Source organism: Phaenicophaeus curvirostris, chromosome 1, assembly GCF_032191515.1.
Source record: "Phaenicophaeus curvirostris isolate KB17595 chromosome 1, BPBGC_Pcur_1.0, whole genome shotgun sequence".
In the NCBI taxonomy this organism is placed as follows: Eukaryota; Metazoa; Chordata; class Aves; order Cuculiformes; family Cuculidae; genus Phaenicophaeus; species Phaenicophaeus curvirostris.
The window spans coordinates 52,887,142-52,912,684 of record NC_091392.1 but is presented as its reverse complement, the minus strand read 5'-3'; the positions used below and the strand labels follow the sequence as shown (position 1 = coordinate 52,912,684).

The 25,543-nt window shown below is 38.0% G+C and overlaps 2 protein-coding genes across 2 annotated transcripts in view; one reads left to right on the top strand and one right to left on the bottom strand.

Annotated features, from left to right (window-relative positions):
- The window catches only part of METTL25 (methyltransferase like 25), a 57,833-nt gene extending 57,410 nt beyond the window's left edge, over positions 1-423 (bottom strand). The window contains exon 1 of the mRNA XM_069858362.1: positions 164-423. Within this exon, the coding sequence (XP_069714463.1) occupies positions 164-413 (250 nt within the window). The 5' untranslated portion in view covers positions 414-423. The remainder of the gene's footprint in view (positions 1-163) is intronic.
- Positions 379-7,110, top strand: CCDC59 (coiled-coil domain containing 59). Its single transcript, XM_069858392.1, has 4 exons — positions 379-653; positions 2,181-2,403; positions 4,813-4,912; positions 6,856-7,110. The coding sequence occupies exons 1-4, from the start codon at positions 527-529 to the stop codon at positions 7,015-7,017; spliced, it is 612 nt and encodes a 203-aa protein (XP_069714493.1). The 5' UTR covers positions 379-526; the 3' UTR covers positions 7,018-7,110.
- Positions 7,111-25,543: the final 18,433 nt, after the last annotated feature.

The window sequence follows — 25,543 nt, the reverse complement described above, 5'->3', positions numbered from 1 at the left end:
TGGGCCTTGGGCAGCCTGGTCTGGTGGAGGTGTCCCTGCCCATGGCGGGGGGGGTGGAACTGGATATCTTTAAGGTCCCTTCCAACCCCAACCATTCTACGATTTCCGGTATCACTGGCCCCCGAGGCCTCGGCCTTTCCCCCGGCCCCCGGCCCCGACTCACCCCGCAGCAGCGCGGCGGCGCCGGCGGCCTCCGCCAGGGGTCGCCCCAGCGCCATGGGCCCAGCGGCGCTGAGGGCCTGCAGCACGGCCTCGGGCCGCGCCGCCACCAGCCGCTCCCACAGCCCCCGCGTGTAGAACTCCACCGTGTGGGCGCGGCACAGCGGCAGCGCCCGCGACACGAAGGCGGCAACACACCGCAGCGCCCCCAGCGCCGCCGCCGCCGCCGCCTCGGGAGGAAGAGGCCGCGCCATGGCCTGGGGAGGTGAGCGCCCAGAGGTGGAGGCGGCGGTGCCGCCTGGGTGACGTCGTTTCACGGCGCCTCGGTGACGTCACCTCGCGGCGCGACGCCGGCAGAGCGATAGCGATGGCGGCGCGGCGCGGCGGGAGGGGAACGGCGGAGGAAAACGGGGCCGCCGCGGGCCGCGGTCCCCGCCGAAAGCGGTTGTGGAGGCCCGTGTTGCTGCGCGACGTCATTGGCAGCGTCCAGGAGGGTGAGTCTGGGCGTGGGGAGGCCCGGATCGGTCTCCCTTCCCCGCCCCCTTCTTAGCCGGCTCGGCCCGGCCTCCCCCGCGGAGCCCCTGGGTCCGTCCGCCCTCGCTGCCCGGGGGGCTTGAAGCCTGTTGGTGTGTCTGTGGCGGTGAGGGCTCGCTGGCGGTTCAGGACCGGCGGCTGCAAGGCTGTTGGGGCCAGCCTTTTGATACAAGAAGTAGTTTATTACAAAAAATGGGGTATGTTCGATTTAAGGTAAAGTAGAGTTAAGTTGCATCTAAGTAATTGCATTTTTTTAAAGTTAGACAGCACGTCCCTCCGACAGCATGTTTTCTTTCAGGCAGTGATTTTCCAGGCACTGTTAATTCTTTGAAAATCATGACGTCTTTTATGAAGTGTAATCTGTGCTGAACAGATGTCTCTTCTTTTGTAATCACCTCTGTTTGGAGTCTGTCCCTGTCTCAAATGCAAGGTCAGGCAGAGAGCTGGAGCCATCTCCAAGTTAACAAGAGTTTTGACTGTTGCAAAATTCATAATAACATAAAAATCAGTCCTTGGAAAGTAATAGGATATGCATAAGATTTATGGGAAAATTAATACCTGTGCATGTAAGCGTGAAATATATTCTGTAACTAGCTCTTGTCTCATTGCACACGATTGATGATGATTACTCCCTCACGGTGTCCAGGCCTGATTAAAGGATGTTTGCTTTCTGAAACACCCAAATGAGTCTCAGAGAGTTTATTTGCCAGCATTTTCAGTATCATTGTGTATGAAGGTTGGTCCCGGATCTCAGGATTGCAGAACCTCTTCTTCAGTGGTGCACTCAGGCTGGGTGATGATAGTTCTCTGATTTAGGACTAGAGTTTAGTTTTCTGTGAAGCTGTACGTTGAAAGTAGAAGCATTTTTGGAAACAGTTTCAGACTATTGACAGGTGGCTAATAGAAATGTTAAAATGAACCTGTAGGAAAAAGGGCATTGGCTTTTGCAACACGTAGGAAATTTCAGCTTTGGAGAAAAATTCAAAGGAAGAGTTGAGGCTAATTTGGATTTGCTGCCTTTAGAAAATATTTTGTTAGTGTATATTGTTGAAGTCAGTAGCTTTTAAGGTACTATAATAAAAAAAGTTATCATTGACGTATTAGGAGAAAAGTGTGCTTGACTTCATTGATAAGTGGTTATGTAATGATGGAGACTTAAACTGTTAATATGTCTTTTCACTGGATTTAAGAACCATCGGCAAAGATATACAGTGTTGAATGTGCATTGAGTGGTGTGTTTGCAATGGCATGGTTTCTCAAAGATGATTAATTTTCGGTACATCTGAATAAGCTACAGTAGGGAACAGTAGTTTTTCCTTGAATTTTTGACTATTCCTTATTAAAATTTAGCTCAAATAGTGTTTTGTTGGTTTGGGTTTTTTTTTCCTGTTTTGGAAAGAAAATGGATTGAAGTGATCTGGCAACAGTTAAACTATTTGCTTCTACTTCAGTGCAGGTTTATTTAACCGTTTTTCTTATGTTTGCAGGACAAGGATTTGCATTTCGGAGAAAGCAAAAGGTTGAAAGACAATACAGGAGATTCTTGAAAAAGGGAAGAAAGGTCCCTTCACAACAGGATGATCAGTTTACTGATACTTACCCAGAGCACTTGAAACACCTTTACCTAGCTGAGGAAGAAATGCTTAAGAAACGGCGCAGGGCTCGAGATGATTCAGTTTTATCAGAAGAAAAACTTAATGAGGCCGTAGAGTAAGTTTTTGAAATATGGCTCTAGAAACAAGTAATTGTTTCCGTCATTGAAGAAATATTTTAAATCTTACACTTTGCATGAACTTCATTATGGTGATTTGCTTTACCCTAAAACAATGCCCTAAGGTCTTAAATGTTTTTCCTAACTGTTAAGTGTATTTAAATGTCCAGCTTTTTTGTGTTTGCATCAAAATCAGAGAGCAAAATTGATTATGTTTAGTGCTTGGTTCCACAAAGATAACACGACATTAGCATTGTACTTTAAGGATAGGGTTCAGCCCAAGAGGAGTAAGTGGTGACCAGTTTTTTATTGTCCCGGCAAAAATAGGAACCTGCTTTTCAGACAGCATGCTTTTAGGTTTACGGAGTTTTCCTTTGATTTGATTTTCAGTATTTTTAGGTTAATGTCATTTTTCAGGAACATTTTTTACATTATCTTTCTGTTTCTCATTTGATAGCTTGTCATCTTTACATTGTGCTGGGTTTTTCTGCTAGAATGAGCAATACTCTGTGCAGTTTTCCTTTTGTAGCATGGCTAGTTTGGAGGGATTTTAGCTATGAACTTAAAAAAAATTAAATGGAAGATGTAGTAAAACCAGTAAGGCTCTTAATCAAAGTAATAATGTTAACCAATAGAGATGTCATAATATTTTTCCAGTGGTGTTTGATGGTTTGGGGTTTTTGTTTGTTTGACTTTAAATTTACTTATACTTTACTGGGAAAAGTGAAATGGAGTTTTTCACTTGCAATCTAACAAGTATCAGACAATTTAAACCATTTTTTCCCCCTGTGTTATAGTAATTTCCCCTGACATCCTGGTTAGGTCTGTTAGTAAAATGAAAAGCGGTAGTCACTCAGCTCTAACGGTGTTATGGCAATGTTTTCGAACAGTGCTCAAGTACAGGGATTGATATAATGCCTTTTTGTCCCCAGTCCAAGCAGTCTCGCAAGTCTCCGTGTTCCTAGTTGTACCATCTGCATCTAAACCTTCCTGAGAAGAACGCTTGCTTGGGAGAGGTGGGAAGTCAGTCAGATCTAAGCCCAGCAGTGGGAGAAAAGTAGAGTTTTATCTGGAACAGTCAGCTATGTCTGAAATAGTACTGAAGTTTTCTCTTTAAACCAGAAGTGTTTTTAATTTTGCTTAAACTATGGTCATGAACTTGTAAACCAGAATTAATAATTCTGCAGCAACGTGGCTGCTAGTCTGTGAGGTGTGGTGATGCGTAGAGTCTATTAAGTAGACTTCAGTGTTCTATGGAGTTTTAAGGTAAGTTTTTGGTTAGGCAGTTCTATTTTGATCATATATTGCAATTTAAGTACTTTTATACTTCCGACAATGAGGTGTCATGACACAATATTGCCACAGGATGGAGATGAGAATAAAGCAAAGGTTTTTGTTTTTTTTTTTTGTTCAGATAAGGTGATATTTGTTAATGAAAGTATGAGCAAATACTTCCTCTTTCCTCTCTGATCACCTGTCTGAAATCCCTAGATTATGATGACTAGTTTTCAGCTTTTAGTAGTGTGAGTAATAATCAAACTTATTTTGTGAACAGTTGTTAAATGCCTAGCAAAGCTTAAATTTTACAAGCGTGTAACATCTTTGCTCACTGTTTATGTAACAGCTTAGATCTAAGTAAAGAGAAAAATCCACTCAAATTAGTATGGCAATAAATGCCAGACAAATGGCACCTATTTTCTTCTACTGTTTTTCTTTGGTGAAAGATACCTGGGCATTTTTTTATATTGAAATTTGGAAGGAATATAATTTCAGTTCCTAATTTCACAACATTAAAGAAAATAATATGCCGTCTCCTTCAAGAAGAAACTTTTAGAAAGGCATTGTTGCTACTGCGCTTTTTCACCTTGCCGTGTCAGCCTGACTTCTCTGGCAGGCAGTCTACCAACAGCTGGCTGCCCTCATATCTCTGCAGTTGCATCCATATGTCAGAACTAGAAAGTGGTAGTACAGCTCTTAGCTAGTGTATTCAGGTTTTTCTGGTTTTATACAGCTTGTATGAGAGGGGAAAAAATCCTCTTTTAGGGACTCTTAGTTCATGAAACATTCATTTGAAGAGCCAGCAGATAAGGTGTGTGTCTTTCTAAAAGTTGTATGTAGTCCCATCTTTGGTACATTTGGCATTGGAGGAGTTTTTTTGTGGTGTTTCCATGCTAGCTGCTCATTAGATTACATGTAATGGTATTGGTTACCCTGTACGATTGTTGCAAATAGGTATTCAGTGTAGAAGGATGAGCCTTCCGATATGTGTACTTCTAATTAACTTCCCCAAATATGCAAAAACCAGTTGAAGAGTGGAAGATTGTACTCTGATTCTGCAGTGGCTGTGAGATGTATGATTATGTCTTGGTGACAGTCCATGTCTGAAGTCCATGTACTTTTTCTTACAGGCCAGTTATATCTCAAGTGAAGATAAAGAAGAAAACAGCCAATCAGAAGGCAATAGAAGAGTATGAGAAAATAAAGGCTGAGCGTGCTAGAAAGAAAGAGGTAAATCTTAAACAGAGATCTTTCCTGGTTGTAGACAAAAGCCTTGGTTAAAATGCTTTTCTACCTGTCAGTTTTCTGTCTGGACCCAAATAGGACAGGAACGCAGGTATTGGTATTCTCTCAGTCTTTTTCAACTTGACAGTAATATTCAGGTATGCAGGTGTTCAATGTTATTATTCTTTGTTAATACTATTTTTGTCTTGCAGTTGCTGTTAGTAGGTTTTTTTATGTCAGTACGTCAGGAAAAGCTTAGAGCTTGGTCTGCATATCCCAGTGGATTATACTAGAACTTTTAAATATTGTAGAAGGAGAAGTAATAGCAATACCATCATCTTGTGATGAAAAATGAAATATCCATGGTATTTCTTACATTGTTATCTTAATGCAGACTTCCTTTTACCTTTTTATGTGCTTTGACCAGCAGTGAGACAATTACATGTAATAGTGTCTGCAGCCAAAATCTTCCTTCATTCAGTAGACACTGGATTTACTGTTACTTATTTTGGGAAAAGGAATAAGCTTAAAGGCACAGTTTTGACCTCCACACTATATAAAAAAAGCTATGCGTTAGTAGAGATCAGAAAAAAATACAAACGTAAGTAACAACTACCTAAGCAATATCAATGTTCTTGCTTTTGATTGGTAGTTCAAATGAATGTTGTTTCCAACTGTATGCCGAACAGCATTAAAAGTATTATATAGGAAAGGAATTACAGATAAACTAGTTGATGCTATTCTGGTTTTTAAAAAAGAAGTTAATTATGTTGCTTATTGTTACGGTAAAATACATAAAAAGTTCTGAATGAAGAGGTATTATATTTGCAGGTTTGTTTGCTTTTTCTTTTCCCAAGAAGCCTGTTAGATTTCTATTTGGAAATACTTTCTTGGGATATTTCTGGTTAACTATATTTTACATCACAACATTCTCACTAATATTTGTATATCATAGGAGCTAGCTATGTGATGGAAAACAATAATGTAATTGATAGGTTATCATGTGAGCGTTCTGCAGAAACATCTGCCATTGTGGTCAGCAAAGCACTAGAATTTCAAAAAACAAGCTTTATGAGATGCAGTGATCCAAATGGACTGATGCAGTCCTTCAGTCTGATTTGTGATGTCTTGCATATTTTAGTTATGATATAAGTAAAGCAAGCTAGTTAGCTTGCCTGTTGGGGCTTTTTGCCCAAAATCCTTAATAAAATTATAACACTTGAGAAGGGGGTGTGAGCTGTTTGATGAAAGCTGAACATAGTATCATGATGTCTATCCATGTAGTTTAAGTATCTCCTTTAGTGTTTTCATTGTATATGTGCTGTCCTCTTAATGTGGAAAGTCTCTACAGTTGAAAATTTGGTTAGGTGGGGTGGTTTTTTTTCCTTTCTTAGTAAAGGCAGCAGTCTGTTGCTTTAAAGAGGACATATCACTAACAGTCTGGTCCTGATCAAGCTGCCCTAGGTAATGCTGCTTGTGAAACTCTCCTAGTATTGCCAACTTGCCCAACTTCTAGCCCTATATATGTCCCATATCCTCTCTGTCAGTCCTCTGCAGATGGCCTAGTATGTCAGTCCTAGTATGTCTGGTTTGGCCACTGGATCAAACTCTTCCTTGCACTCAGGAGAAAGTGGGAATTGGTTGCCTATTTGTCATTTAAGGAAAAAAAATCGTAGGAAGGAAGTAGTACATATTTTAGTGACAAGCCTTATTGCGGGATGTTCTGAAGAAAATTTGGCTCTTGTTTTGAAGCTTTAGGCAATATAATCTGTTTTGATTTGCAGTATGCACTGAGAGAGAGTCCTGATTAAGTTTTTAATAGTAGTGGTGTTTTCTGTGTCAGTACAATACCTAATTGCTGGTATCTTCACAAAAAAGAAATGTTATTGCTTCTAGATAGCTTCATAATTACAGAAGAAATATAATCATATCAATTTGTTTAATTTCAGGAAGCAGAAAAAAGAAAACAACAAAGAGAAGCAGCTCAGCGGTTGTACAAGCAAAAGAAAATGGAAGCTTATAAAATATTAAGTAAGAAGACAAAAAGAGGACAGCCAAATCTAAACTTACAAATGGAGTATCTTCTTCAGAAAATCCAGCAAAATACATAAGCCTCTGTATACATCCTAATGTATACAGGGTTTGAGTTACCTGTGGACATTTTGTTAATTGCCTTTAATAAATAATGTCTTTTTGCTTCTGTATGACTTTTGTCATTGGCTTGGTTTATCTCATCAGTCCAGTAGTGGAGGGTATGCATTCTGAAAATATGTTTTCTATGCTGAGAGTGAGAGAGAGGTGGTACCTTGAAAATAAATGGTCTGTATTTCTAAACTTAAATTCTATTAACTATGTAATATCCTGAATTCCATATCATTAGAGCCTAGTACCATCTGAACATCCGTCTACATTGTGTGGAATATTTGTTTTCTAGCTTTAACACTTCTGGCAATTGTGACTACTAAAATAATGCTTATTTGAGTAAAATGGTACATGCGCTGATGAGAAGCTTGACATGAGCTGGCAATGTGCGCTCGCAGACCTGAAGGCCAACTGTATCCTGAGCTGCATCAAAAAAAGCATGGCCAGCAGGTCGAGGAGGGGTGATTCTGCCCCTCAATTGTTTTTCTGAGAGACCTCATCTGGAGCACTGTGTCAACTTCAACTTAAGAAGGATATGGAGCTGTTGGAACAGGTCCAGAGGAGGGCTACAAAGATGGTCAGAGGGCTGGAGCACCTTCCATACAAGGACAGGCTGAGAGAGTTGGGCTTGTTCAGCCTGGAGAAGAGAAAGCTCTGACAAGATCTTAGAGTGACCTTCCAGTACCTGAAGAGGGCTACAAGAAAGCTGTGGAGGGAACGTTTACAAAGGCTTGTAGTGATAGAACAAGGGTCAATGGCTATAAACTGGAGAGGGGTGGATTTAAACTAGACATAAGGAGGAATTTCTTCAGTGTGAGAGTGGTGAGACACTGGCACAAGTTGCCCAAGGAAGTTGTGGATGCCCCATCCCTGGAGGTGTTCAAGGGCAGGTTGGATGGGGCCTTGGGCAGCCTGATCTAGTGAGAGGTGTCCCTGCCCATGGCAGAGGGGTTGGAACTAGATGGTCTTTAAGATCCCTTCCAACCTAAAGTATTCTATGGTTCTATGACATAATTAAGATCTATGTGCCGTTGGAGAGGGTTGGGCACACAAAACCAGGAATGTAAGCTACTTGGATGGCTATTTATCATTCTCCACAAAAAGTAAAATTTACCAAAGGTCCAAAAATAGTTTGAAGGTAAAGATCTTGTATTCTTAACATATACTTTGGCTTGGTTATTTATACTTTGGTTATTTATTTTGTTCATAAAGCAAGTATAACTTTCTAGTTATAAATAGATAGGTTGATGTTTTTGTATGCTATTTCAAGTTTTAGTTTTGTTCTTTGGGACGTGTAGGAAAAGGATTCTTTTAAATCTTGATTTGGAGTTGCAATTAGTGATCTTCAGCCTAATAAAATGAAAGCGTTTTTAGTTAAACTAGTAAGTTTGCAATAAAACAAGTTAACTATTTTCCTAAAGTTTATACTGGGGAATACTATTATACCTTTGCCTTTATCTCACTCTACTTCGGCAGACAGGAAGCAATACTGTGTTTTTTCTGCGTATAATAAAGACTATGTAGACATCAAATTAAGAAATGCCTTGGAATAAATTTCTCAGGGCATACTCTGTAAGATTTGCAATATATTGAATAATTTAATGTTATAGATAACCTGATTTAGAAGTTGATATCAACTGCAAAAAATTCTTTGTCTAAAATACTTGAAGAAAAATGAAATGTGAGGCAAGCACCACTGAATGAGGAGCAGTTTAGGTTAACTGAAACATTTCTTGTGTCAGTATCCTGAGGCTTTTCCCACGACTTTGTGTGAGGCTTTGGACCTTTGGACCATGATATCATTCAGGAAGAACTGAGCACAAGTCATAACTTAGTGCACCAGCAGAAAACGTAATTTTGAGAAGTCAGCGCAGTCCAGTGTCTCAGCTGCTTCCTGAGCACACTTCTGCACTATCAAGCCTTTTAAATTAATTTGGAAAGAACCATACAGCAGTGGTGATGCTGAGTGGCTCAAGGTCATACAAGAAGAGAAGGGAATTGAAACTTTGCTTTCATTTACAGAGTAGCACCGTAAACAACCAACCCATGAACTTTTTACAGAGAAAAATACAGAAGGAATGTTTTGAGGAAGGAAATAAAGATCTAATTACTTTATTATTTGATTATAGGTAGGAAAATAGTTCAATGACAATTACGTAAGTTTATGGAGGCTGCTGGTAAAAGCTGCTGCTTTCAACTGTCTTTTAATTTGAAACATATAAGAAGTTAGTCTAATAGGATCCTTAAGCAGGCAGAAGCTATTTCTTTTTGTTACTGTGATCTACCTAAATACCAAGAAATGGCCCCTGCTTGTACTGATTTTTTTGTTAAACATTGCTTTGTAGTGCAGATGTTGAATTTTGAAGCAGAGGGGCATTAAGTCCTGTAGGTATTCTTTTTCTTTTTTTCGCTAGTCACACACTCAACTTCTCTCTTCTCCTACAGTTTGTTTTCTATACTTTGAAACCCCACAGATATCAAATGCTTATGTCTTTCCAGTAAGTCTTGTGAATAAAATGAAATGGAAGGGATAGGGCTGCACAGTTTCAAATTTTATTCTTTAAGTTGGATATTCAGTGAATGTAGGCAACTTCAGACATTCTTTTTTTCCTTTTGTTATAGACTAGTGAAGCTGTGAAGCAGAAATGAGGGAGGGAAGAAAGCATCGGGTACAATACATTCATTTTCTACTTTTAGTTCTGAGGAACCAAATGTGAAGCTTCCCTTGCTCCTGTTGCATGTAATTTCTTGGGAAATCATAATAGTAACTTAAATTGATCCTCTCATTAAGATGGCTGTAACAGTACAAGAACTTTCTCACCCTGTACCCATCTTGAAAGTATGGTTTTTTTCCTTCCCACTAATACAAAAGACAAAACAAAAACCTCCATATATTAAGATACTAAGAAGCTTTGGAAATGTGGGACAATGTAGATTTTTGGATTTTTTTGTCTTTACAATGTGATGCATTGAGCCTGCAATAAGAATTAGGTAAAGAACATGAAGTTGGAAACCTGATTGTAATCTTAAAAAGAGTTCTTGGGTTTTAGAAGTAGTGGCTATTTCTCCTTTCAGAAAGTACTGTTTTATATCATTACCTGAAGAATTCAGAAACAGTTCTAAATGGATTAATGAGCAGAGGTGTTGTCAGCATAAGGAAAATGGAAGGGCACTTTGTTCAATAAATTCGGTGAGGACAGGACAGAGCTCTGAAATACCAATTCGAAGGAGAACTTTTCTTAACATGTGCGTGCCTTCTGGAAAATGCTGAATGGGTAGTTAATAATGAACAGCTAGCTTGTTGATTTTCCTCTGAAGAAAACCTTTATGGGACATGAGAAAGAAAAAATGTCTAAAGTAGTTCTGTCTAAGCTCTTGGTGAAATAATTGTTGGTTGATTTACAAAATGGCTGTGTAACTGGACCAGCAACATGCTGATTGCTCTGTCTTTTATATACAGCTTTGTCATGAACTTTGTTGTCTTCTATGTAATTTTTAATTAATAGAAATTTGGATAGTTATTTTTGAGTCTGGATTTATTTGTATATTTTCCCAAAAAGGAGATTATCCCCACATTTGTATCTGGTTTTCTTTTAAATACCTTGATATCAGTAAAAAACGTGTGTGGAAACACACGTGTGTTGAGAAACTTTACTTGAGGATCTCACTTTGAGAATTAAAAAAGAAAATACACATTATAAAAATAAACTTTTCCATCCACACTTGAGAAATAATGTGACAAGTGGCACAAATTTAGGCTATCACTATGCAAAAATGCCGAATTTTATTTTGTCTTTTAACTGTTGGAAGAGAATTCATGTAACAAAACCCAAAGTGCTAAAACCAGAAAGACTGTTTCCCGAAGTAGAGTGTCTGGTTTCTGCTCCCAGTAGGCACTCTGCAGATCCTTGATTCTAGCACCAGATAAAATGGTTACGGCTCTGTTGCACTGAGATACTCATGGGCTGTCAGAGTGGGCTAAAGTCCCCACTGATGTGCTCCTTGCTGCATAAATGCTGGTTTTGGGGAATGAACAAGAAACAAATACCTCTATTTTTTGACCCTTGATAGTTGCCGGGTTATTGGAGCTGATACTGTGTTTTAAGACTGTTCTAATGGAAGAAAAAATATTTTGAAACAAAAAATGGAACAAAAATGCTATTTGTTACATATATACACAGCATCAAACATGGGTATCTTGCTACAAGAACAGCACTAAGAGGCAAACCTATAAATTCATTCAGATAAAGTTATTTTATCAAATAATTTTGTTTGTTTTCTTCTGCTTTACTGGAAACTGTAACCAAATGTACGGTCAGGCTACAGTTAACTGGTTCTTTTACGTACTTTTTAGCATGATGATAGCTTTTGTCAATTATGTTTAGATAGCTCAGGGGATTAAGGAGAGTTCTAGAGATTAGTAGTAGGAATCTGACTTTTTCATTTAGTTCCAGTGTTATACATTTTGTGACCATAGTGACTAAACCCTTTTCTTCCTGAGAGCTGTTCTGTAGCAAGAAATTTTTAGTGGTAAATGTGTCCTGCCGGACTGCACAGAAAGGTAGCATTCTGTCTAATCCAAAGACACTTCAGACAATGCTGAAGATTATAGAAAATACAAAATGGGTATGAATAAGAGTAGTGGTTCTGTAGCTACCAGCAGAATTTCACTTTGAAGTTGCTGTCGCTAATAATTTGGGAAGCAGTGATCAAAAAAAAGTTATTATGGAAATAAATGCAGGCGTGTGCATTCAAGAACTGTGATGTTTATTCTTCTGTAATACCCCCAAACACTACAAGTGTTGAGACCTACAGCACACAGAGGTGACTCATGCATTGAAGGTTTAACTCCATGGGTGGTCTCAAAACCAAGAGTATGGAACAGTATGGGCTTGGATTGCCCTATGACATTGATGCACTTTTTTCATTGTTCCCACGTGATCAGACACGTAAAGGAGCAACAAGAGTGACGTTTGTTATCACAGTTTTACATCTGATGACCCTGCCATGTAGTGAAAGGTGTTCTGAGACATGAAAAGCAGTAAGCAAACCCAACAATTAGGGAAGTCCTGGAATATTTGACTGACTGAAAATAGTATTATTTGTCCTGTTTTAAGAATATAAATGTAACATTCTAATGTTTTTAATGTTTTCTGTAATCAGTGAAAATGCCACTAAGGGGTAAATAGCCTCATCTGAACATAAATCACAGGTATCACTCCCATCCATAGGGAGTTTATAATGACTAGTTCCAGACTCTAGACTTGTAGGAGTAGATGAAGTGAATCCCATCCTGTGTCCTGCAGAAGCCTTCACAATGGTCATTTGGCAACAACACTTAATTAGAAGTCCATGATTCACGATGCAGTTCCGTAAAAATTTAGACAGAGTAAAAAATGCTTTCTGAGCAATAGAACAGGAAAACAGCCCTGAATGTATCACACACAGCTGACCAGGGCAGAGCAGCAGGATACCGTTTTCCTCAGCTCTCTTTAAGCAGGGTCCTCTTAATATTGTTAAGGTAGTTTCTTTGTCCTTAGATTTATTTTTTTTTTAAACAGTAATGATTTTCTACAAGGTAGGTTACTTTTCTTTTTTCCCCTCCTTTTTTTAGTGTTTTCTTTTAGTTGCTTATGTGATATAATATAGTACTAAGACCTAAGTTAACTGCCAGTAGCCAATGTGCATGTCTTGCAATTGCTAACATGTCACCCTAATCTAAAAGTGAAAGGCATGCTGTCATGAAACTAGAATTAATTTTCCTCCTATTTCATGTTAAAAACCTTAAAACTGTGTTGTAATTCACCATATGTTTTAGGTCAGTGGCAAGCTCAAATCAGCTACATATATAGCTTAGATTTCTTTAAGGAGATCCAGGTAGAGAAATGTATACAGTAGTAAGATAATGCTAGATCATGGTAAGGTCTTCATGTTTTATCATTCAGTTGTTAATATTTATGTTCAATTTATTTTGTTGACTAATTAAGTTAGATCAAATATAAGGTAAAATAAATACACTTTTTTTTTTTTCCATAACAGAATCCTAAGCTGAATACTTAACAGGGAATTTTTTTTTTTATTTTGTCTTTCGTTTCAAGGACCGGTTTTAGTTCTGTGTGTAGAAGTATCCACCAGACTAGTCAGGCTGGTTGTGTTAAGTGTTCTTTCCCCAAGAGCTACATACATCAATTGAGTGTTTATGATTAAAACAGTCTTCAGGCTGATATAATTTCTGTTTCCTACCCCCACCAGTTTTGGGTTTGCTCTCTGATGGCAGGACTGCTGTATTTTTTTGAGGATTTTACAGGGAGGAATGGAAGTGGCTGCCCTACACAGATGGCTGTCTCATTGGCAGGAAATTCGTCTGGGTACATACAAACTCTGCATTCAGTGCACACACAGCATGTCTGATCTGGCCCAGACTCATTAGTTTTATGGCAGGAAGCTTTAGAGCTGATCTGTACAGATACTGAGCATTTGAAGCTTCTAGAAATTATACTGCATGTTTACATACATGGCACAAAACTAACTTGCTCAGCATCCCTGGCAGCTGGCAATACAGTGTTCAACTCTGCATCCACACTACTAAGCATTTAAAAATGATGTGAAATTTTAGGTCATCAAACTTCACCAGACCACAATTACTGGATACAAAAAGTTGAGTAATGCCAAATATTTCATAACCCTATCTGCTTATAAATTAAAGTGAAGCTTATTGTTCGTAAGTGCAGTTGCTTTTGCTTCAGTGTCCTCTTTCAGTTGGCATCTTGTTTTCTGATGATAGGTAAAAAAAGAAGCAACACACTGCACTTAGGATCATGGAGCATATGTCTGCTGGAGGTAGGATGTCTCCTCTGAGATAGAAAGCTGCAATATATGATATTTCACATTCCAATATAATCATTAATGTGCATTTTTTGTCATCTCAGAGAAACATGTTATAATTTCTCCTTCTGAGTGCAGCATTACATTCTCCAAAAACAATTAAATGCAAGCTTTTCTAATGATGTTTTGATTTCTCCAAATAATGGTCCATCCATTGAAATTATAGGCATAAAAAACATGGATTCATGCTGTGTCACAATTTCTACTGGTATTTGTGTTTTTTCTATTTTTTTTTCTTTATAGATAGAATAAATAAAACCGGTACCTTAGGTGGAAAACAGTGTTTAGGTTTGATGAGGTAAACAGAGTTCCTTTTAAAATAATCTGATATGCATTAAAAAACATTTAGTGGTTGCCAAGCCAATACATTTTAAAATATCAATTTATTCAGAGTATGTTTTTTATAATTGTCATATAGGTATTGACATGCTGAATTGCACTGTAGATTTGAAGACACAAAAACATAGCATTCATAGGTACTGTACTCAAGATTAAAGCAAAGGAAAGGGGATATACTCACATATAGGTAACTGTAAAGTCTGCTATGATTTTCAAGTGATTCCTTAAGCTGGTCGGTTTTTATTTTAAAAGTGTGTATTGTTGTCCAGGTTGTAGTGATTGCTGTTGTCAATGTTGCTCCTCAGTCCTTTTCTACGGTGTTTTGCTCTGAAGGCAATATCTGTTCTGCAATGCATGGAGAGGACATGTGGAGGTACACTGATAAATTGCCTTTGCACTAAGAGCAATAAATCTTGCCCCAAAATGGCAAACACTGTATTTAAAATATATTTTCATTGAGAGTGCACAAAGAGGACAAAACACAGTTACAACATACACAGAAACACCTTCCGCTTCTGCATCATACTTAAGTAATAAAGCGAGTTGTCAAATTTTCAGCTGCATAAGTGGAAGCAGGTCAGCTCTTCCAGCCCATCTTCCACTTCCCATCTTTGCTCAGAACAAGCACAGTTATGAACGAGCTGCTTCTTAAATCAGTGGGGCTTAAGCATGTGCTTGAAGTTAATGATACAAAATAAGAGAAACTAAAAAGGAAAATAAAATGCCACCTCATCCATCCTCTGACTTCATGATTTTTTTCTTATGTTTGAACATAAATCTTATGAATTGTGTTTATTTCTGCCAGGGAACTTTTCATTACATCACACCTGACTACATCGCAAAAGCGAATGAGCAGTTAAGTGGTGGTAGGCAGGCACAGTGGGAGCTCATTAAGAGCAGTACCACATTGGAAGCTTTCTGAAACACCAGATTTTTGAGCACATTGTCAGAAGATGTCAGAATTAAGCATATTTCTGTGGGAACCCTGAGCTAGTACAGACATTATATAGCACACAGGAGGAATTTTTTCTTGAATGTTTTAAATTTCAAGTGGATTCTGAATATTGCTCATACCTTCAACCTTCACAACTGATGAAATCCTAAACTTTTTTGAATACAAAGTGAACCTACATTTAATACTCTGCATATGATAAAAATGAAGATTGTTTTCCAACTTTCTTGGTTCTGAAAGGCACAGGGATTTTGCAAAAATATTATATAGGCACAACTTTCACAGTAGCACCCTTGACTTTTTAATATTTTAAACTTTCTGAAGATTCTTGGACTGCATTGTTGACTCTTTTACAAAAGGTCATCACCTTTCTTGGATTTGGATTTGCAGAACAAAAACATGGCTATTGTGAAATTTGAATATTGAGTATCTAAGGAAAAATATGTAATTGGAAAAATTAATCAGAAGCAAGCTTCACCTGAAAGTATAATATGCAAATTATACTGTCGTGGTTTTTAATTCCTCAGAATGTCATTTGACAAGTATGAAATTAACCTACCAAGGACCTTAGGCAGCTGTTAAAAAAACACAACACCACAAACCAAACCAAAACAACAACCAAACAAAAGGAGTAACAGCTAGAAGCAGCTCTGTCAGTCAATTTGCATTAAGTGTCTCTCAAAAAGATGTAGTCTCCTAGCAATTACAAACTTGTTACAGAACTGAGTCTTTGACCTATGCTATAAAAGAAAGCTGGAGTTGATGACTGGTGTATGGCTCATTTGTGGTTTGAATTATCTAATATGTTTAGGGTGTTATTCCTACACCACCGAAATCTAATTCATACTGAAGACTGCAGACTTTTGCATCTATCAACAGCTGCAAATGAATTGCAGGCTGAAAAGCTTTTCATTATCCTTTAATTTCATTGTCCTTTAGTTACAGTTCTATGGTAGTATTAATAAAATGTAAACAGTTCTTTGCAGAGAGTAGCAAGGCTATTGCATGTGAAAAAGTATTATTCAGGAGTGGGTTTGGTATTGGATGTAAGGAAGGTGTTGTTGTTAAAATGATGGGATATCACAGAAGTGTATTTTCTACTTCCCTAACCAGCACAGAGAACAAGAACTTCTTCTTCTTCCTGCCTTAGGACAGAAGCATTTCCCTAAACTGTGTTTTCGTCTTTGATGTATTAAGCGTCAACTTCCACATCAGCCCATGTTTTTTAAGGGAAGTGACACATCATAGTAAAGCTGAGGGCCCAAAAGAGGAGAAAAGGATGGAAGGCATAGATGGATGGGAGAACTGATAGTGACAATGTGTGTTTCGTAGTGTAAACAGTATCAGGTTCAGATGAGCCATTGTTTTACAAAATCAGTGCATTTATGTAATGAAATACCTCACATAATTGAAGAGAGAAGTTCATATTTACAGGTCTTCTTTTATCATAAGCATTTTAAGGTATACACCGAAGCTGTTTCTCTCATTTCAAAACAGAGATACTGTTAAACGTAGCTAAATAATTTCAGTTGGAAAATATAATGTAGAGAACATTTTTCCTTAGTTTAAGTGTGGAAAATATGTACTACAAAACAAAGGATTATTATTACCAAAAGTCAGGCTTGTAATCTGTTTTGTATTTATTTTAAAATGTGAAACTGAGTTCAGGTTTTAAATTTAAAAACAAAAACACTGAAATTTAAATTCTCCCTGATGCCAACTGGCTTTGGATGTTTCCAATTGACTGTTTCTATAGCAACAGCAAACATACTGTAAAGACAATTTTAAAACATTTTTTAAAATCACACAATTGTGGCTATCTAGCTTCAGAAGGTAATATCAAATACCTGTCTACCTTTCAGCTGAGCCATTCCACTGAAAAGACGGAGATAAATAATTTGCAGCACCCATGTTTCCACTGGTAGTGCAACTATGCAAGCACTTTTCAGGGCATTTTTTTGTTCTTCGTTAAGAAAAGCCCACTGGGTGGAGGCATGGAGCTGAATTTCACCAGGTGACAGCAATTCATAGATTAACATACGTAAAAAAAAGAAGGAAGGGACATTAAGATCAAAAAAATAAGATAAAAAAATAATAAGTAGACTTGTTAAACAAAGAATGTAAGACTTAAGTTGTTGATTGAAACAGGACACACCTTCCTTAAACCCCACTGATCATAATTTGAAATTATTTCTGGCATTAGAGGAACCATGGAAAACTTTTGTGACCTGCCTAAATGTATCCCTTATTTTTAATTTTATGCTATCCAGTTAAAATTTTGGCCTGATTATGCTCCAGCTTTGGCAATTTCAAAACCAACACTATAACAGTTACATATGTAATTATACTTCCTAATCTACATAGAAGGAAAACCTGAAGTCTTGCAGTATCAAGTCAACTTTAGTAAATTTTTGGCTCTCCTGGCAGCTAATTGCTGGTTTATCAACATTTTTCTCTTAACAGGAACACCAAAACTGAGCAAGGCTAACTGTTCCACAAACCACTGCAGGTTGCACACCACCTTGTTTTCCACTACGTTATATACTTATCCCATGCTGAATAAGACACTTGGTCACCACCCCTTAATTTCTCACCTGAACTTGCTGCCCAGCTAATACCATCAACAAACAACCTTTCTTGCAAGAGAAACTGAGGGCAGCAGCAGACAATAACCACAACTCCACAGTTTCCCCAAGCTCAGCTTTCTCCTGCAGCTGCTGCCAATTGTGGCTACGCATTCTGATGGCCTCAGTGTCACAGGTGGCTCAAATGCTTTTAGCTAGATGAGCTCCTGGGGACCAACCTGAAATGACACAGAGGGTGTGCAGAGGTTCAGCTGGAGGAGTTTTCAATAGGGCCAATAACCTCATAGGCAGAAGTGAGGGTGGAGGGCCAAAAGCAGTCTATTGACATTCATCTCACACATGGAACACATGGAACATATGGAGTGCTTTAAGGTGCTGGGGTTCGCTAATCTCTGCCTAATCTGCTTTCCTGAGCCCTGGATGTAGTTTCAGACCAGGATCTCTATCTGTGAGCTGAAGTGATAGTGACATCTGTCATTGACTGTTCATCTGTTGACATATCTCAAAGAAACTTTGTATGAGGTCTACTCTGTGGAAATGTGTGGGAAGAATAAACAAAGTCAAATGAGACCTAGTTACAGGCTTGACAAATATCGTCATAGTCAGCTCTATTTATAAGAGGCAAAAATACCACAAGGTTAGACTTCGTAATTTCGTCTCTAGATGCCTATTCTGTGTTCCTTCTGCCTGTAAAATGCTTAGAGAAGGTCTCCAGAGGAATTCCAATTAGTAAGTGGAGTCTCAGCAAATATTGACCCATCTGTGAGACAAGTTGGTGCCCTAAGGTTGACCCAAGTGACTGCTGTTCTACTTTAGTGTTGTGGCTCTTCTTTGGTTTGGTTCACTCATACATCTTCAGCCAGTCACAAAGGCAATCCACAGACAGAATATATACACTTTTAAAATGCAAAGCAAAACATTACCAGTTAACATATCAGAGGTAGCTAGTAGTCAATGAACTGTTTGTCTATATATCTGTGTGCCCACCACCTCTGGTATGAAGAATCTTTGCTGAGAGGCTGGCATCAGTCAGGAGGGGGAAGATTTAGACATTATCACACATTCTCCATGCTTCAAGTTGCTGTCTGTCACCAGTTGTATTAACCCTGATGACACTGACAGTTTTCCCCAATGTTTCACACCTACTTCCCAAATTAACAGACCAGCCTGACTAGCCTTCTTGCTTTTTTCCCGTTAGGACTTGAAACCTTTCCATGCTGGTGTTTTCTCTCTTGAAACTTTGAGCTACTAAGGATGCTGTTTCAACAATTCTACCCCTGTGCAAGACTTTCATCTTTTCTGTCTTTTTACAGACCTTGTAGCATTTTCATGGCAGTCTGAGCCCAGGTTATCCTGCTGTGCCACATGACATTTGACCTTGCCTGTGGGCAGCGTGGTCCACCGGGGAAAGTGGGGCAGCCCTCAGATGGGCTTCTGAAGGAACAGTTTCAGCCCATGCACTGAGCCAAGCAAAGTGGCCAATTCTCTGGAGAATTAATAGTATTACTGGTTCTACTCTACAGCTGCTTTTCACAGCCCAGTGTAAATTATGAAAGGAATGGGAATTTCTTGTTGCTTGAAGTCAATCTGAATCATTGAAACAGTGTTTTCATCCAGGTTAGGGTGCTCTGCCTTAAAGTTCAGGAGTGAGCAATACATTCCTGGTACGAAGTTATTCCAGCCCAGATACAGGATTCCCATTTGTTCTTGTCCCTAACATTCCTATTTGCCAATTCCTCCAGCCTGCCTAGGTCTGAATTGCAGCCCTACCTTTGCGCATGTTGACCGGTATCCCCAGTTTGGTGTCCAGATCACTAATAAAGATGTTAGAAATGACATGTCTCAGGACAGACCTGTGTCTCCACTTGTCACTGTCGTCCAGCAGCTTTTTCCCATCTAGTAACCTGTTAACTAATAATTTTTTTAATGGGAAATATGCAATCTGTGTCTTATTTTGCTTTTCCCCAAGGTAGTGAGCAGAAATATGTATTAGAAATTGGGGCCCATTATGACTTTTTTATCAGTTTGTACCTGAAATAGCATTGATAGGATTCCTTTTGTCCTAAACAGCCTTAAATTAGTTTTATTTTCCTTACTGCTAGTTATATAACTTCCATTTTATTCTGTAATTTCCTCTATCGATCTTCTATTATTTCTTATTGATATTCATTTCACTATTCTTTTTCTACTCTCTTGTACAACTCTGTGATGTATGTATCTAATAAAAATAAAAATGTGGAAGTACTAATTTATGTGCATAAATTCAGCTCATTTAGTGTTACTGAAAGTAATGAGCATCATAAAAAAGGCAGTGATACTCCACATAAAAATAGCAATAGCTGTTATACACGTAACAACTAACAATCCTGAAGTACAAGAATACTTTCAAGAGCATTTTTTACTGTTTTGTAAAATCCACTATATAACCCTGGAGAGCTCTAAATATGTAATATCTATGAGGGGAAAAATAGACCTTTTGACTCAAGATTTTAAACCCAGTATTATCTGCTGAATCAAGATTATTAGAAAATCTTATATAATTATTTTGGAAACAATTTCATTTAGCTCAGTAGGACTAGGTCTTATCCTTCATCCTGACAGATGATGAGTTACATCACAGAATTATAAATTTTTGTAGCTTAGTTCCAGTGATCGTGACTTAATTATATTTGTTATGCGCAAAATACATACTGAGGAAGCAGTAAGCCTCAAAAGATACAGTACCACCCCAGCATACATATCCTATGCAGGCATCTCTCAATTCTAGCAAAATAATATAATGATTTTACAATATAAGGTTGTAAAACAGCTAGATAACTTGTTTATCATTTCTGATACATTTCTCTTGTAGATTTATGATGAACTAAGACAATTCAGAAATTTATGAGAAAAAGTGGCCTTGTGTATTTATGCAGATTTTCTTCCTTACTGTTCTTCTCCTGAGACAAAACGTATGGTACACATAAATTGTAGCAACTCACAGTTTTGATTTTTCTCTTGAGCTGTATGGGTAAATGGATGTTTTCCAAGTGAACTCACCACGAAGAGCTTGTTTACATAATCTGATTGACAAACACCTAGGTACAATTACTTACATACCATGGAAAAATACTTGGGGAAAAGCACAGCTGAAGGGATTATTTTGTTTGCTGGAGTTCTAGCAGTATTCTGACAACAACAGCGTGTGTACATCAGGGAGTATTGTACATAACAGCAAGCATTTTTTAAATGTCAGGTTTTGTTCCAGATGGGTTTTGAAAACACAGTCCTAGTAGACCATTGAACTTGAATTCTAGGGACTGTGATTTCTTTGTCACCAGCTGAGGATAGTTATGGTTATTTGTGGGTGGAATCTGTGGGCTAGGGACATACCTGGGGACGTAAAGTAGCAATTCATGCAGAGCGAGAGTGAGGCATAGTGAAAGGGGCTCACCTAACCTGGCAGTGTCTGCCACGTGAATCTTGAAGGCTCATCGCAGTTTGAGCAGGGAAGAGGGTATGGCAGTCACCATCTGAGCTCCTTTCTGTAAACTCCTCCCTGAAACATAATACCCACTGTCTAACATGAAGGGGTGAACATAACAGGCAGGAACGATGCTGGCACTCTCCTGAATGATGTAGACACTCCTTTTGTCTCTGAGCAGCATCCAGCAGAACCAGTCCATTAGCGGGCAGCAGGAGAGAAGGAAGCAAATAATCAGTGGCTCTCCTGTTTTCTGTTATATTGGTTATTCATTACTGTTTACCAAGAGTTTCATGGGAACAAAAGTCAGCCTGCACATTATGCACATTATCTTCCATTCATGGTGCAATTGAATCTGATATTATATGTTTATGTTATGATTATTCTACCAAAATGCTTTAAATAGAAGAATGATTGATAATTAGTAGGTAGCAATGATAGTGAAGATGTGTTATACTCAGCACTTTTACATACTTTCTATTGGCTGACTTTTACCGTGGATCCATGAAGTAATATTCTGTTTTAAGAATGATCAGTTCCAAAGAAACAACCATGTTCTTTACACAAAGGGATAAAAAAAAAAACCCAAACATTTTAAAAAAGATATTAAGTTACTGTGATATAACTGTAGCCATACCACTGAGGATCTCAATCTCCTGCTTTGGCCATGTATTTTGAAGGATGTCTTATTTTTGTTGCAGTACTTGATACCATTAATGGTCAGATACTTTTCCTCTGATACTGTACTGGTTATACTGTTTCACTACATGAAAATTGGAGGTAAGATTGCTTCAGCTGGGCTTGTCGTAGCCTGAAGTTGTTCTGTTGGAAATCAGGAAAACTGAAGATAAGTTCTGAAGGAACTGAAGATGTTCAAGACTGAAGATATTGCTTTTCCACTCTGACCATCAAATGAAGAATTAGTTTCAACCTCTTCTTAGCCTGTCTCAGAGGAAAAGCAACTGTCAAACAAAGGCTAGCCCGGAGGGAACAGAAAAAGAAACCAATAAGCTTATGTGATGTTTCTGGTAGCTGGCCAATTTTCTTGAGTGAATAGAGTATTCTTTCCTAGTCAATATCTTGATTATGCTTCTTGATTTGAGGTTTTACTGGCCTCCAAGGTAAAAGAGAAGGAACACCAACTTTTTTATGCTTTTGCTATTAACAGTCCTTTCCTACAGAGCTTTGCAACAAAGTTTTCCCCAGTGAGCCTTGAAGGAATATGTCTCTTCCAGACTTAACAGTTTTTTGATTTCTTCTTCCTCAAGTCACCAAAACTTGCCTTCTTAGCCTCTACCTTTTTTTCAACATGGAATAAAGAGAAATCTCTAAGTAATGAAACAGACTCATTTGAAATCAATCCCTATTACAATTTTAGCTTTGCAATTTACTGGTGTGCAGCCTGATCCTTGAAAAAAAAAAATTACAGGAAAAAGAGTGCTGTGAAGTAACCTTCCTGACTTCAGTCTCCATCTGCCAGCACTCCTCTTTGTAGAAAGGAGTCTGTAGTGGCTGTAGTCTCCCTGTAAGATCAGGCTGTTACTTGTAATGAGTAGATTTCAAACAGTGTAAAAGTCATACCAGGTAGCAATGACCTGTGGAGTCAGCATCTTATCTGATCTTCTTATCACGTTATAAGTTAATATAGTGTAACAGCTATGATATATCCCAGAAAATAAAGTAACAAAATTTAATTCTACTGTTCTTAAACTCACTAGAATTATTCTAATGAGGAAGCATCAGATTTTTTTCATTTTTTTCTAAAAAACTTTCAATTTTTGTCACAAATACATAATAATAGTAAAATTGTGCAGATACTTTAATATTTAAAAATAGACATATGCTTAAGTGTGATGATTAGTCATAACTGAAGCAGCTTGTATTAATTAACTCTATTGTATTTAGCTGATTTGTGGAGTAAAAATTTAATCTATTGAAGACAATCTGTTTTTTGTTTTGCCAGCACACCAATTTTTGTCTCTCCTCTGCCCTCATTCCTTTTGTTAACCTTTTTTGCCCCCATTCCCACCTTTGATGTCTTGAAAGGATCACAAGAATTGATAGATATTGTGAACCATAGCTCTGAATTTTATGTGTCAGTAATTTTCAAGCTGCAAAAGCAAGCTTGCTAGATCTCCAGATGAACATATTTTATTTCTTCTTGCTAGTGTCTGATGATGGTAACAGCAACAGTGTCACAAGACCTTGCTCTCTTTATGATAGAGAACACACTGATTTTTATGACCTCAAAGAAAAACGCAATCCATTCATGTTGAACAACTGATTTCTCACTACTTCCCCCCTGTTTTCAAATATGTACAACTAAAGACTTCATCCTCTGCTTGGAAATACTGTGCATCAGTGCACAGGAGCAGTACATCCTGTAACAAGCATAAGTCACCTTCCTTCTGGTGTCAAGGAACAAATGCCTCCCCTTAGATATGCACCTAGGGCCATGTCTTTGAAACACAAATCTGTTTAGTGGTGTGATAATGGTACAGGAAAGCATTTTGTAGAACCTACTGCTTTTGTGAAGCATGTGAAGGGCATTTCAGGGCATTTTGGAAAGAAAGTAAATTTCAACAACTCCTAGTTTTGATGCTCTCAGTTCACTTTATTGACAGATGAGTCAAACCTTCTTGTATTCTTTATAGAAATGCTAAATTACAATCTTAGCAGAAATCATATGGTTCCAGATTTCCTTTGTATATCCCAAACAACATTTTCTTGAGGGAAAGCCAAAATGTCATTTCAAATCACTGTTAACAAATGTATAGTCTGGATAAAGATGTCTCTGCATTTAACCACTAGGTCACTAAAACATTTACAAAATTCAGTTCTAAAAACAAATGGGAAACTTCTACAGAGGAAGTTCAGCATTTATGTAGTTACTAATTTTACTACTCTATGGGTTTAAATTCACTAGTGGATTTCATGATAGTTTGAAATGAAACATAAATTCAGTCAAAAATAGTAATAAGTCTAAATTATTTATATCCTCATAAGTTTTTGCTTCTTACAACCCTACTATAGCATATCATTGCATTATGGGTGGTGTGAGGGGTGTGTTCTTGTGTCTAGTTGTGGACTACATGAATTATTCCAGTGATGGTGTAGAACACTTCAGACAAAAACCTCAAAAACAGAGATTGCTGCATAAGAATATATGGCCCTGGTTTGTTTTGTTTGTTTGTTTCTATTTTTATTTCTTTTTTTTCCATTTAATTTTTGTTTAGCTAGTTGCCTAGAAGTACTTCAGGGAACCTTGTGAAGGTGTGGATCACAAGCCAGAAATCAGTCTTTAGTACTGAGCAATCCTACTCATAACTGGCATCTGCATGCTAAAGCCAAGCCAGAAAAGGCTGAGGGTTGAAAAACAGCAGCTACAAATCAGATTCAGGGAGGAAGGAGAACGAAGAGTTAGGGCACTATATGAGAACTTTAGCTACATTTTTTGACTAGAAATCTTTCCAGATGGATCTCTTTTAAATCAGACTTTCTTTATGCAGTAATTTCATAAACAGTATTTTGCCCTAACACAGTAGACAGATTTTTCTGAGTAGAGACCATTCATGTCACCTGGAATACGGACAGTCACTTTCAAGTAGGAGGATTTAATTATGGGCATTCATATACGGGTGATAAGAAACAGACCGTAAGTAAAAAGAGCTGGGTGCACTCTAGGAGTCCTTCCTCAGAAAATAGTCTGTGAAATCTGGGATTTCTTGCAGGGAAACATCATGTATTTTTTCTGTTTTTTGCTGAAGAAGGGGATGCGTTGGCTCCCTTATACATCCCTCTGCTGCTGCTTTTCTTAAGACCCTTCTGCTGTTCGCATGGGCCATTTCATTTTTTTAAATGTTTTGGAGGTTTTTTTTGGTTGCAAGACTTTGCTATGTTTCATATGTTTTATATGTTTCATATGTTTTATATGTTTCATATGTTTTATATGTTTTATGACACTTCTTCTCTTTTGATGAAGCTTCTGATTTCTTTTTTTCTGGCATATATCTAAAACTTCCAGGACCCAAGAACTTTGTGCAATGTCAAGAAACATAAGCTGTGGATGAATTCAGATTTAACAGGCCTGAACTTCTATTAGGCTAATCTGATTTTATTCTAAACTGGAAAATGCAGGCAACGTTGCAAGCAATACATTTACTGCTCAACAACAGTGTCAGGCTTTCAGCATTTCTCAAGTTGTCATAATAAAGCTATCTTCATACCCTAAAAAGGATTGTTCAGTAATGATATACAAAGATTGTGAAGTA

Coding starts and splice junctions, on each gene's coding strand:
- CCDC59 (XM_069858392.1), top strand. CDS start 527: ATGGCGGCGCGGCGCGGCGGGAGGGGAACGGCGGAGGAAAACGGGGCC. Junction 654..2,180: donor CATTGGCAGCGTCCAGGAGG/GTGAGTCTGGGC, acceptor TTATGTTTGCAG/GACAAGGATTTGCATTTCGG. Junction 4,913..6,855: donor AGCGTGCTAGAAAGAAAGAG/GTAAATCTTAAA, acceptor GTTTAATTTCAG/GAAGCAGAAAAAAGAAAACA.